Consider the following 14,261-nt stretch of genomic DNA (forward strand, 5'->3'; position numbering starts at 1 on the left):
TTCCTCCAGTACCTAGCAGTGGGAAAAGCTCTACTAAAACAGAGCCACATACACAAATGCATCTAGGATCACCAATGGGGACAGACAAACCTATCTGAGAAAAAGAGAGAAACAAACGTACCAACCAAGGATTTTTAAGACAAGTGCATTAATGACAAGATTTTTCTAACTAACTCATCTATGCAACAGGTTTCTCCATAATGGTGGCTTTCTTCCACTGGACATACTTTATTATTGCTCTTAGAATGCTGACATTTAGGATAATTAATCCTGCTGGGTATAAACCAAACTCATTTGGAGTTATTTCCGGAAACAGGAAATAGTGTTTTAAGAGAATACTAATAGAAAATATAATTAAAAAAAAAAAAAACCAACAACAGAACAACCATCTTACATAGGCTCTGGAAAAGATTAACTAATGTGTGCTCATGGTTTAAAATTATTAAGCAGCTTAAATCACCAAGTCTCATAAAATCTCTTTAACCTCAAAAGGTTGAGCGATATATAATTCATATCGATCTGAAATGAACTAAGGTCAGAATACGTTGGATTACCCTACGGGAAATAGCACAGAACTGGAGAGAAGCACACACTGAATAGAACAAAGATCATATAAAAATAAATTAATGGATCCAGAAGTAGGTGAAGGGCTAACCACTGCTCCTTGTGCCAAAGTGTTACCAACACTCATATAAAAACATCTCTGCATTTATTTTTGATTCATGCAGAAATTTTGGGTAAAGACACAATGTATACGGAGTACATTCAGCAAGCAGCTGAAACATTAGAAGAGTTATTGATTCAAACAGTAAGCTAAAAACAGTACTGCCAGCTCATATTTTTATTACAATTGCACTTACTCATTTTTGCTTTCTCTAACATAAAAGGAATGGGAATCACAGTCATCTTGTTTAAAGCAATCTATTCACAGTGAACTCTTGTTGAAATTTAAGTCAGCAAGTTATGGATAATGACACAAAGTGAAGTAATGAAAAAACTTGGCCAGTTCTGTGACATTATCAAACCTGAATTGATCACTGAGTCTGGACTTCTGAAGCTTTACCACATAAGTCTATAAAACTAAATAATCCATCTCGCTGTACCAAAGTCCACAGTTCAGTCTAAAATGTGTCTCTCCTGTTATCAAAGTTCATAGGATTTATCCAGCACAGAACCCTAAAACTTCACTGACAAGAAATACTTAAATGATAAGTTAGAGCTGATTAGTAAACTATTCATCTGTTACTCTTCCTACTGCAGATAAACAGTAAAAGAAATTCAGTTTAAAATTTTCCTTCGTAAAAGGAAGTAAACACAAATTTAATCAGAGGGCCATCTGTCGGGTGATATTATAGTGGGAGTGCCTATTTAGCAGAGAAACAAAATGTCAATCCATTATCAAAATCAGTAGCAATTACCTGTGTACCACAGCTATTTTTTATTTTTTAGCATAACCCAAAGCAGAACTTGATTCACTGATAAATACTAGGATTGAAAACTGATGCTTATTTTTAGAGTCAGTTCTATGAATTTTTACAGAGACCAAGTTCTTTAAAGCAAGACACAGTAAAAATCGTATTTTCCATAAATACAAGCATACATATACACCAGCTTTAAATTAACATGCTAAAAAGTCTGTATATATACAGTTTTTATAAAACCACAATCAACAACTATGTTTTGGTTGTTTTCTGGTTTTTGTCTTTTGTTTTTAAACAGCATTTAGTTTTCCATACAATACACGTTAAACGTTAAGAGTGTTTTTAACTCAGTGCTTGTAATAAAGGCCTTCACAGATAGAAACCGAGTTTCTACAACGGAACAATCTCAATGTTAGTGTGAAATTTAACCCCAAATTTGACAAAGCATTCACGTATGTTAATTTAAGCACTTGCATAAACCCCAATATAAACAGACTCAAAGAGGCACAATTCCAAATGCCATTTAATTATTTATGAGCTTGAAATTTAACACACACTTAAGTGCTTTTCTTAAATAATATTAACTGGGTTTACAGTAACTGAGCTTTCTTTTAAAAATACAGGAAGAAGTTTGATATTTATTTTTCTCCTCATCTCTCCAGCGTGTTAAAATTCTTCCTTATGGAGATGAATCCTGCAAAAAAGATAGCACACAACTACAATACCATGCTGACATTTGATAAAGGAAATGTAATCCAAATGAGAAAAACGATCAGATTTTTTTTTTTTTTTAAAGTCTGAATTACAGATCTTCAAGTCATGTAAAATCATTCATCCCTGAAAAATGTCTGGATTATGATCTAAAGACACATCATTCCTGTAGGACAGGTGTAAAGATTAAGATTAGATTTACAGAACACTACTTTTTGTAGCATTTCTTTAATGGCTTTTAAAATAATCCTGAATATGATAATTATTATCAGCATACAATCACCCATATCAGCACTTAGTTGAAGTGAGACCTTAAATTAGAGGGAAACATCTCTGTAACTCATGGCAATGTAAAACTTGAAGATAAACCATCCTTTGGGATACAGACTTAATGAGAGAGGAAGAGAAGAAAGGCAGGACTGACCAACTGTGTTAGTCCTTTTTCATTCATTCCTTATTTCCTCTCCTGCTGTTCTCATTTCCCCATTTTCTCTCCTGCTGAACTCATTTCTTCCATTTGCTTCCTTGATGAGTTCACCTTTTCTAACAACAGGAATATGTGTTCTGCAAACTCCCGGACAGCTCCACAGCCACCATTGCTTTTACAAATATAACCAGCAGCTTTCTGAGCGACTACACAAGCATCAGCAGGCACACCACTCATGCCAGCTTTCTTCAGGCATTCTACATCAGACTCTTCATTTCCTACAGAGAAAGATGACAGACAAGGCAAAATATCACAGAGGGAAAAAGCTGAGCGGACTCACTATCTTATTGTGTACATATTAAAAAAAAAAAAAAATTAAAATTTGTATTCATGACACAATTTTTATCTGAGCAGCTCAACAGCAGTTTGCACATGTGAGTTCTTGGAAAATCTTACTGACAGATGTAAATGCTGATCATACTTCACACAATCTTCAGGTAAGAGAATGGTACTTTTAAGAGCAGTAAAATTATCTGAGCAGCTGAATAAGTATTTGCAAACTATACACTTAAGCTGTTACTGAAATATAGTTTTGTACAGAATCATACGGCTTTCAATTTTAATTCTGTTCATTGGTTTCAATTTCAGAATATAATCTATACAACTTCCATCTGAAATGAACTACAGCTCAAAATTATGGGCAGTAGCTGCATGCTTGTGTAATATCAAAAACTTTCCTAAATCTCATTATAAAATAAATATATCTCTTTCCTGTATCTCATTATAAATCTCATTTAAGTGATCCTGCCCCTCTACTCTGCCCCCATGTACTGCAGGAGCAGTGTGTGCAGTTCTGGTGTCCTCAACATAAAAAGGACATGGAACTGTTGGACCAAGTCCAGAGGAGGGCCACGAGGATGATCAGGGGACTGGAGCACCTCCCCTATGAAGACAGACTGAGAAAGTTGGGGCTGTTCAGCCTGGAGAAGAGAAGGCTGCGTGGAGACCTCATAGCAGCCTTCCAGTATCTGAAGGGGCCCTATAGGGATGCTGGAGAGCGACTATTCATTACAGACTGTAGTGACAGGAAAAGGGATAACGGGTTAAAACTTAAACAGTGGAAGTTTAGATTGGATATAAGGAAGAAGTTTTTTCCTGTTAGGGTGGCGAGGCACTGGAATGGGTTGCCCAGGGAAGCTGTGAATGCTCCATCCCTGGCAGTGTTCAAGACCAGGTTGGACAGAGCCTTGGGTGACATGGTTTGGCATGAGGTGTCCCTGCCCATGGCAGGGGGGTTGGAACTAGATGATCTTAAGGTCCTTTCCAACCCTAACTATTCTATGATTCTATAAAAACAGCCAATACCTCCTTACCAAATTAGACACTGATTCATCAATGTCTTTAATAATCAGATTGTACCCTAAAAAGCCTAAAATTACGTAACTGCCTGTGGTGATTGGGTGCTATAATTTACATGTCAATCACATTAAGTTCAGCATATTAACAAAGATCAAAGTGTTTTGAAGCTGAGCAGCACTGTGAAGTTTTTGTGTATACCATATAAAATTTTACTATCAAAAAAAAGGAACTGACCTAAGTAAGAGACTTCTTTCCAGCTTAAACCCATGTCTTTTTGCCATTCCTCTAGGACTTCTAATTTATTTGTTGCACTAACTTTTGCTATACACCCCAGCTGCATGGCTGACAGTGTTTTTGAACAATTTCTGTCAGAGATGAGTCGAACCTATTAAAATAAAGTCAAGTTAGAATAAACTCCGTATACAAAGAAATAAAACATGTAAGATTATTTATTAAGAAAACAGATGTTTTTCTCATAAAAGCTCTCTCAGACATCAGAAAAGCACTGAATAACTGGTTTCTTCAATCAAAACTCATAGCAGATGTGATTAGCATTCAAAACCAACACTAGAGTCCTGAAGTTACTTTGGGAAAGTGAAACACCATTCTGCAGGCTTCCCTGAGGTTCAAAAATATAAATTTGCATGTCTTTTTAAATGCAACATGTACTGAATAAAATACTGGGTATCACAGTAGAGTAGCATGGTGACTATTTAGTGCAATAGTATCTAGTTAAGCTACAGTGTGGAATATGAGAATTACCAAGGAAGATTTCTGTAATACTTGCAGAAGTAGAATATTACAAAGTATTTCCTATGACTCCTTTACCTAATAACATTTTATTTACTGTAGGACTTCAGAACATCAACAGAACACCAAACAAACTGACGTAGCACAGCAGATAAATCTCCCGCAGTTTGTTCCAAATTTGACGTTTTGGAAATGATATACAAGGTAAGTTAAACCCAGAAGATTTCTGCAGCAAGATTTTAAAAAAATTCAGACACAACCCCTCCAAGTTTTCTGTTTAAGCTGTGGACAAGCTTAAATTCCCTATTGCTTTTAAATACTAAGAAATACTTGGACTTTTTTAAGTACAGAATGAACAGAAGTGGTACACAAAGCAGTCGATCAGCAACATATACCAGAAATACATAAAGTGTGGCACAAAAGCCAGGAGGTTTTTAAGGAAAGACTCCAAGTCACAGCAAGTATGGAAATGGCTCCTAGATGCAACAAAACAATGATTACAAGCTTCCTTCCCCTTTTGCCTCATAGAAAATAAAGCTGAGGGAGTTTTGAAGAACTATCTACTCCATTTTACTGCCCCAACACAGCAACAGCTGCAAAGTATGTCATGAACGTCTCCTCTAACCTGTTCCGAAAGAATCCTACAATGGAGACTCCAAAAACGTATCTGGAGAAGTCTACTTGGGGTAAAGCTACTTCTGTCTTATCCATGCCTATCTTTACCTGCAACAGAACTGGGTTAAGGCCCTTTGAAGGTAACTTAAATCTTTACTTAGTTCTTACTCCCAAAAAATTCTTCCAGCTGTATCAAAGGCAGCAGCACAGACAGAAAATAGCCAGGAGGCTACATAAATCCAAGCAAAGATTTAGATCAGTAGAACTGAATAGTAGTTATAAAAATAGTCAAAGTTGGCATGTTACGATCTGGGTTGATTCCGTTTTTCATTCACACTGAATTCTTACAATTTCAAAGCATGTAAGTTATGGTTAAAACAACTATGAAGATGAAAGTGTTCGGGGTTTGATTTCCCCTCTCTGCAACAATCACAGTGATCTAGGATGAACCAATTGATTTGTCTAGGTATTTCTTCCTCTCTATAGTAAGAGGTAACAACATATCCCTGCTTAGTAAAGCTGACTTCTAATTAATGAGTGTCTAGGCTATACAGAACAACAAGATCAGTGCTAGCAAAACACTATAAAGACTTCTTCACACATTTTTCCAGGACAAAAAGATGCTATAGCTACTGTGAATGAGATTGAAAACTTTGTCAAAACATTTTCCAATATGGAATCCAAGAACAACATTTGTCCCAACCCTGAACCAATGTACTATGCTGCTTGATCATGACTACTTTGAAGAAACTTCAACTTACATGCTGCAGGGTTTTAGAATCTTTCAGTGTTCAGTTTACATCAGGCATAAATCCTCACACTTCAGAACACCACATACCTGGATTCCTCTTTTCTTTAATAGGTTGATACCAACAATGTCTCTATAATCGTAGCAGACCATTTCCTTCCGATCTTCTGTCACATAAATGCGACCATTTGTCAGGCATCCATCAATACTGCAAACCAATAGCTTCACCTCTTTTAATGGCTCTTTGCCAAAATATCCAAAGCTAGATAAAGAAGTTGTTTTTTAGGAGGGAAGTTTCTGCACACTCCAAACCCCAAATATTTAAAATACACATGTGATCTTCAGATAATCAACTTTGAAATTCATTGTTTTTCTAATATCTTTTCTCACCATCGTCCCTCTCCAACTATATTCTCCCTCTTCAAAGAAAAAACCAGAATGATCCAAAGACAGCTCAGTTATGGTGTCTATTTAAAAATTAGGATGAGATTTATTTCCTTAGCATAACCTCTGATGTTCTGTAGCATTTATGTGGGGCAAAACCAAAATGGAGCAACGGATGAAAAAGGCACAGAAACATACTCCTTTCCCACCAATTAACTCCTTAGAGAAGGGCAGAGTAGCTGCAAACAAAAGGCAGCTGATAAGATGTAGTCAGCTCATGCCTTAGACGCAAATACTCTTCAGTCACGTGCATCAGTAAACTTGCTCCAGACCATGGAAGCCTAGGACAACTCAGCTGTAAAGGCCAGAGATGATGCTAATACACTGCTATAGTACAGTGAGGCTTACAATTTTCCCCAGGCTGAGTTTTCAAAAAAACAACCAACGAACAAACAAACAAAATCCAAACCCAACACAAACCCAAACATATAGCAAAGGTAATTTAGATGATTTAAACAGATATAAGAAAAAATGCATAGAAAGCAAGTTGTCCAATTATCTTTGATTACCTATATTACATACATTATGAATTCACATGAGCACACTCTGAAACTATCAGAGATATCAAAGAAATAAAGGAATAAGAAGTGGTTTTACCTCAATACTCTCTGCTCTGCAATAGGCCAATCAATGTCTATATCAATATCCACACTGTGCTCTGCACGCATTTCATAGTAGGCCATTTTGCCACCCTAAATAAAACAGAACCCTTTAAAATGTTCTGCTTGGCTTAATACAAGATTAAGAAACTCATACAATTTAGCACCATGTAATGAAAGCTAAGCATCTGGTTAAACATTGGTCACAACAGCTTGTATATGTGAACCATCAATAATTATGTTTTTGTCAGTGACACAGAACCAATCATGCGAAGGAACTTCAGGTTATTTTTATTTTACTACTACAGAAAGCGTGCAAGAAAGCTGTTATGCATTGTAGTCATTACGTCACACCGATTTTACCAGGTCTTTTACTACAGTAAAACAGAAATGCCTTTAGCACTTATCTAGTAAGAGTAGGCTTATATTTTGTTTGCTGTCTACACAAACAATGTCAACTGGAAAAATATCCACCACATCCCAATGTAATTGAAAAGAACCAAAAGCCCCAATCCTCTGAGAGTTAGTGGCCCAATCTGCACAAAATGTAGAATTTAACACAACTGTACTACCCAGATCAACGCTTGCAAGTCCACACAGCACTAGCTGGTACTACATGGGTCTTTACAAACTACAGACCTAAAGCTAGCATCTCTGCATTAGTGACGTATCTGAAAAAGGGTAAAGCAAGAACCTGGTATTCTTGACACACCTAGTAAGGTATTCCTGTCAGAAATATGGAAATATTTACACTGGGCTTTTTTTGCAGTTCTGCTAACAAATACTGGAAATGACCTGTAAGATGGAGAACTTGTCTTGCATGAGAAAATGAAGAGACTATACTTGTAGACAAATAAACAAATAAAGTGAAAGCTGAAGTAAATGCATTTGTTCTGCATTACTACATTGGGATTTAAACATCAGGAAAGGGAAAAAGACTGTTTAAGTTACAGTATAAAATGGCCTAAGACTAAACTGGCCAAGAATACAAGTCTATAGGTTAAATGAGAAGCCTATAACACTGCATGAAGTTTCGCACCCTTAGTAACACTAAAATGAATTACAAGATGTGTGCTTACATCCTGGTGAACTGATGCAAAACTCAGTAATGTATTGTTTTAGGCTTATAGCTATATACTGCTCAATATTGTTTGTATAAATCTGATTCCTGTGGAGGATGCCATTACTGGAACGCATCTAGCCCTGTTAAGTTCCAAATAATAAGTAGGTCCTGAGGTTAAAGTGCTGTTACTTCACACTGACTGCATCAGAAACAGAAGTACATTAATGAATTTAGAACCCTCTACAACAACAGTAAAAGGTGTATTATTCTAATGAGCATGAAAACCAGAAGCACTAACCTGCAAGTAGCCCTTCTCGATCAACTGTCTCCTGGCAAAATAGAACGAACCATTTTCATACAGTTCCCCAGGCCAATCTTGCCTTCGGTATCGTTTTGCTGGATTCAGGTTCTGGGGTTCTGTCATTTTGTTTTCTGTTAACAAAGAAAAATTACAAAATAAATTTTCTAGCATCTCTGTTCAGCATCAACGAATTTTCTTTAAATAGTTTTCTATTGAAAAATGAAGGACACAATGCAGTCACCAATTTCTTTCAATATGGCCTCTCATTGCTTAGCTTTATAAAGGATCATTGAGTTGCCTCTCTTTCTTGGAGCTGTTGATAACAAACCAGAGGACTGCCTTGCGTTCTAGGAAAGGAAAGAAAAATCTTTCATTCCAACTTTTTTTAAAAACAACAACAAAGCAAAACAATAACAAAAAAACAACCACAAAAAAAAACCTGAGAGGTCATCAGCTCCAAAACTGACCATTGGAAGACACTCTTCTAAAGAGCCAAAAACCCCAATTCAACTACCTATGCCTAAAACCAGGAATGCCCTGAATGAACTCCAAGAGCTGAGGGGCCTAACCTGAAATCTTGAAGAGCATACAAGAAGAAATTTTGCCTGTGAAAACATCTTGGCACTTCCCAAAAATATTTCCTATTTAAGGACACACATTACGTTAACTTTTCATAACTGGTTTAATCAGTACCCACAATGAATAAACAAGTGACTTTGAACAAACACGATCCCATAAGATCCCATATTGTTATCAATGCCAGTAGTGCATGCAGCAGAAACTGAACCAGGAACCAGACTTCTGTCCTTATGCCACTCAAATTCACACACACACACAAAGCAGCCGAAATTCACCAGGTCTCATAATCTAGGAACTACAAAAAAGTTAGAGGGCATTCTCAAATACCTAAAACATCCTGAGGCTTTAGTATATACACACACACCTCGTACTTCATAAACACACTAGAGCTGTGTGCTCAATGAAGTAAAACACTTCCAGAGAGACACTTTTCTCTTTCAGAATGCATCAATATTAAACCTTCATGCAGAAGGAACAACAGAAAGACACAGGAAAAGATACAAAATTCTTTTAACATAATCAGTATTTTAAAGCCATCTGGACAAAGACTATAAATAAATAAATAAACAAAAAGAGTACAATACTAAACTGTATGATGCTTTGTAAGCTCAAAAAAATTTTCATCTGAAGCAACTTATACCACAACAGAATAATTCTAATGTCCAAGTAACACACTCATTTTTAAAAAATAACGTGACAGTATCTGAATCAACTACTTTTGAAAAAGCAGCAAACATTTCTACTTCACTCACAGCAACAAAACTAATACAGATAATGTGCAGAATAGTTCTTTGTATAAGGACAAAAGGTACTTCTATAGCTACAAGGTACAATCTTTATTTGCAAGTAGAGTTCAGCCTTTCATCATCTAGGCAGCTGTAGCTGAGAGGCATATTTTCACTGGGAAAAAGAGTCACATCCTTCTGCATGAGCTAATTAACATGAGCTCTGTCCTCATGACTCAAAGGCAGTCTGCAATTTCACATATGTCAGCAGCCAAATTCGCAGGCTGAAACACACCCTAAGTCTCCAGGCTAAGAGGTTGCCATCCCATCTTCCCTAAGACTTTACCTCACATTATTTGTCATTTGTTAGCTACTGCAGAGTAAGAACAAACACTTTCCTAGTGAAGACAGGAACTCAGTGTCACGTCTACATGCACATGAGTACCCACTAAGCAGAAGTTTACATGTAAAGTTTTTGGGAACTATTTTGAGCCTAGGCAAGCTAATAACATTTTAATTTTCAATACCTTAGCAATTCTACAAAACAATTACAGAAAGGCTGAGCAACGATCAGTAATATCAAAACAGCACTACTTTGAAGGAATTTCTAAGTCATTCCACATCTCCCGCCTCCTACACTAGGAAGGATACCACTTCCAAATGTAAATATTATTGGCATGAAAAATAAAACATTTGAAAAAAAAAATTAAGTGCAACCAGAAACACCTAAATATTACCTCCTTTTTTTACTTCACTCCATCTGAATTGATGTCGCCTCACAACAGAGAAGACGGAATCAAACCCCTCCTTCTGGATCATATCCGCCACTTTTATAAGATCACTTGGATGTAAACAGGGAGATGTTGCTTGAATATTTCCTACAATATCAACCTCTAAAGAAAAAGAAAGAAATGCTTATGAAACAATATTCTTTACTGGTATGAGTAGATACGACAGACACACATGAAAAAAAAAAATCTTTAGCTTTTATTTACTAAAGGCTTTATTTTTCTAAGTAATAAGCAGTTTTACTTATGTTTCTGAACAATAAGTGCGTCTTCACTCTGGGGCTACAACATAAAAGGTCAGCATATTTGACTACTGATTTACCATGATGATGATTAAGAAACTCTCTGATAGCTTCTAGAGAAGTTGAGGAGTCTTGAGAAACTTCACGGCTTCTTCGATGAACTTGAGCACCAAACTGCTTTGCAACCTTCTCAATTTCATCATGGTCCGTAGAAACCCATATACTGTTGGTAGACAGTGACAGAAATGAATATAAAGAATAAACCCCAGCACTGTTGACTTGCCCACCATAATCTAACCTGAATGACACTCTGGCTTATGTACGCACTACACCTTGCAATGAAAGGAATTAGCTCTTTTATTTGCATTAGTAAGACTATAAAGCAACTTTTAACAATAAGGATAAAACATACAGATTCACATTCACCAGACTGTAAAAATCTCAAGATTGGGCTGCATTTCAGTTTAATCCTGTAGGGTGCTTGATCTAGCTTCCATGTAGGAAGCTTAAGCAACATAAAATTCAGAAGTGTTACCAGAAAAATCCAGTATCAGCACACCACAAGTTTTTAGACATGCTAACAGATCAATAAATTGTGAATGGGTTGAATGAGGCATTAAAAATCATCTAAGAGTTCAGAAACAAGGCTGACAAGAGCTGCCACACAGATAGAAGATGAACTTATCTGCAAGTGTTTTAAAATGTGTTAATTAGGCTCAATACAATCCCAGAGAAAGAGCTGTTCAAGTTACAGCCACATATGTTTTGGCACAGAAAACCTTCAGTACTGGTAAAACAAGATTGCGACTGTTCAGGGTTAATAAACATTTACAAAAGGAAGGGCCAAGTCTGAATATTATGTGATGATAAACACTGGCTGAGAACTGTGAGGCCATTACTGCCATCACTATGACAAAAAAGCATGTGAGATATAAAAACAAAAAAATACAAAAAATAGCCCTTCTCTCAGCAACACTGGCATTCTCAATGCATTCTACATAGCAAATGGTGCTTTTGTTAAGTATTCTTCACGCAAAGACATCATGGGATCATCAAAATAAAAATATGTCTGACAGTGACAGCAATGTCAAGTCACACCCAGCTGAACAAATGCAGAAGAGGTATTCTCCATAAACTTCTTCAGGCTGGTTAGCTTAAACACAGACTCCCCAGTCAACTAACAGTTTCGTTGTGTAACATGTATCCCATCAACAACAGCTGTTTCAAAGGTGACTAGAAAAACCTAATATCCCATCTAATGCACTTGTTATGCCTCATGAGTTATGCTGCATAACCCTAAGTGGCTTCCTGTTGGGCAAATTCAAGTACTAGATAGGAAATGAGAAGGTCGCTCAAACCACCATAGATCATTAAGCAATACAGATTCACATACATTAAATAATTATCAATTATTAAAAAATTCCAGGTCAGAAATGGTTTTGACTGCTTCTTTAATAAACCAACTCAACTTTTGAGATACAGTTAAAAAGGTTTCCCAGAATAGATAATGGTACAGCAGTTATGAGACACAGAAGGCTCATGCTGGCTTCCAGCTCTGAATCTTGCTAGGCTACACTGCTACTTGACTATATCAAGTCCCTCCTCCTTTGATGTAATGCAGTAGGTTTGCATTGGGAACCTGCACCTAGGTACACTACATACCAAGTGCATCCTAACCACACACTGGTTTTAATTAAGTTTATCAGTATGTGGGTAGAAGACTCCCAGTTTTGTTCCGGCAGACAAAAGAAATCTCTAATGCCCATATTGTTAGTACTATCAAAATACTGTCTATCTAGCTCTAATCATTACTACCAAAGTTTCCTGCACTTTGCCACAAACTAAGCTTCTGTTCTGTGTCACATGGGCACACATGGTTATTTCCTTCCATTTGACATTTACAAGATTGCTTCTAATGGGCTGTGTACAGCTGTGGGCTCCTTGATACAAAAAGGAAAAACTAGAGCAAGCAGAGCAGAGAGCCAGCATGATGACTGGAATCTCAGAGCACATGCATACCAGGAGATGCTGAAAGACCTGTCTTGATTCAGACTTATGAAGAGAAGGTGAGGGGGTGACTTTATTGCCATCTTCAAGTGCCTGGTGAGCAGGTGGAGAGAAAACAAGAGAAACTTCTCCTGGATGAGCACAGTAATAGGACACAGACACATACTGCAAGAACAGAAGAGCCAATTCGACCAGTTTCATTAAGGGTTGTCCATCAATGGAACCAGTGCCCAGAATAGCTGTAGAGTCTCTATCCTTGGAGATACTCAACCTCAGCTGCATGTGGCTTCAAGCAATCCTAACGAGCCTGGCTTTCCACAGTGGGCCACTGGAGTCAGCCTGTAATCCAGTGAATCATATGATGTTACCTACAGCCTGGCAGTTTTATTCAATGCCGACATCTTTAAGAAGTAAAACCATAATAAAATCATAGACTGGTTAGGGTTGAAAAAGGACCTTAAAGATCACCTAGTTCCAATCCCCCTGCTTCACTAGACCAGGTTGCTCAAAGCCCCGTTCAACACTTACTGACAAACATCCTCAATCAGTGGCTCCCAACCACGAATCAGAAGAACTTAAATTTCAAACTACTGCACTGCACGACTAATTCCTTCATTCCTTCGCAGCTCACCCTAACCAGGAAGGGATGGCAGAGTTCCCGTCAGGGTGCAGACTGTTCGCCTTGCCCTGCCCGATCCCCAACGCAAGGCCACGTTTATCCGCCCACCTCTGCCTTCAGTGAGGGACTCCTACTACACCCCCCCTCATTCACCGAGCCTGAAGACGTCCTGGTGTGGGACCACCCGCCCCACGACAGGCGCTTCAGAGCCTGTCAGAGAGAAGGCAGCACGGAAGGGAAGGCTGCCCCAGGAGCCCGCTGCGGACAGAGACCGCTCCCCCCACCCCTCGGAGCACCGCAGTCCCTCGGAATCCGCCGCCGGCAACCCCTACCCACCCCCCGACGAGCCCAGGACGGCGAGAAGCGGGAGAGCACATGCGCACCTGTGGAAAACGCCGGCGTCGGCGGCAGCACGCAGCACCCAGCCCACGAGCGGCACGCCCGCCAGCAGCTTGATGTTCTTCAGCGGGATGCCCTTACTGCCGCCGCGCGCCAGCACCAGCGCGGCCAGGTGGGTGCTCGGCCGCCCCTGTCCTGCCGCCGCGTCGCGATCCATTGCCCAACACAGCCCCGCGGCCCGCCGTGCACGCTGGGAAGTGTAGTCCTGCGCCGGGGAGGGACGACCCGACCCGGCCCGGCATGTCCGCGCGTGCGTGCTGGGAGCGCGGGGCGGGGAAAGGCGCTGTGGTGGGTGTCCGGGAGTTGGAGGATCAGCTGGGTTGAAAGAAGGCCTTTAAGGTCATCGAGTCCAACTGTGACCCCAAGGTCTGCTGAGTCCACCAATAAACTCTGTCACTAAGGCCCTCATCTAAGTGGGTTTTGAACACCTCCAGGGATGGTGATTCCATCGCTGCCCTGAGCAG

The 14,261-nt window shown here is 38.8% G+C and overlaps 1 protein-coding gene across 2 annotated transcripts; it reads right to left on the reverse strand.

Moving 5' to 3' along the window:
- Positions 1-1,557: 1,557 nt before the first annotated feature.
- On the reverse strand, positions 1,558-14,011 carry CMAS (cytidine monophosphate N-acetylneuraminic acid synthetase). 2 transcript variants are annotated; one of them, XM_062616856.1, is made up of 8 exons: positions 13,782-14,010; positions 10,853-10,995; positions 10,480-10,635; positions 8,436-8,569; positions 7,073-7,167; positions 6,122-6,293; positions 4,153-4,303; positions 1,558-2,837 (listed from the first exon to the last, which is right to left on the reverse strand). In XM_062616856.1, exons 1-8 carry the CDS (start codon positions 13,952-13,954, stop codon positions 2,608-2,610), a joined length of 1,254 nt encoding a protein of 417 aa, XP_062472840.1. In that variant the 5' UTR covers positions 13,955-14,010; the 3' UTR covers positions 1,558-2,607. The 2 variants fall into 2 exon arrangements, with proteins under 2 accessions (XP_062472840.1, XP_062472841.1); XM_062616857.1 differs by lacking the exon at positions 10,480-10,635 and having other exon boundaries at positions 13,782-14,011.
- Positions 14,012-14,261: the final 250 nt, after the last annotated feature.

This window comes from Pezoporus occidentalis, unplaced genomic scaffold (assembly GCF_034315485.1).
Source record: "Pezoporus occidentalis ecotype Australia unplaced genomic scaffold, CSIRO_AGI_Poc_V1 ctg19, whole genome shotgun sequence".
In the NCBI taxonomy this organism is placed as follows: Eukaryota; Metazoa; Chordata; class Aves; order Psittaciformes; family Psittacidae; genus Pezoporus; species Pezoporus occidentalis.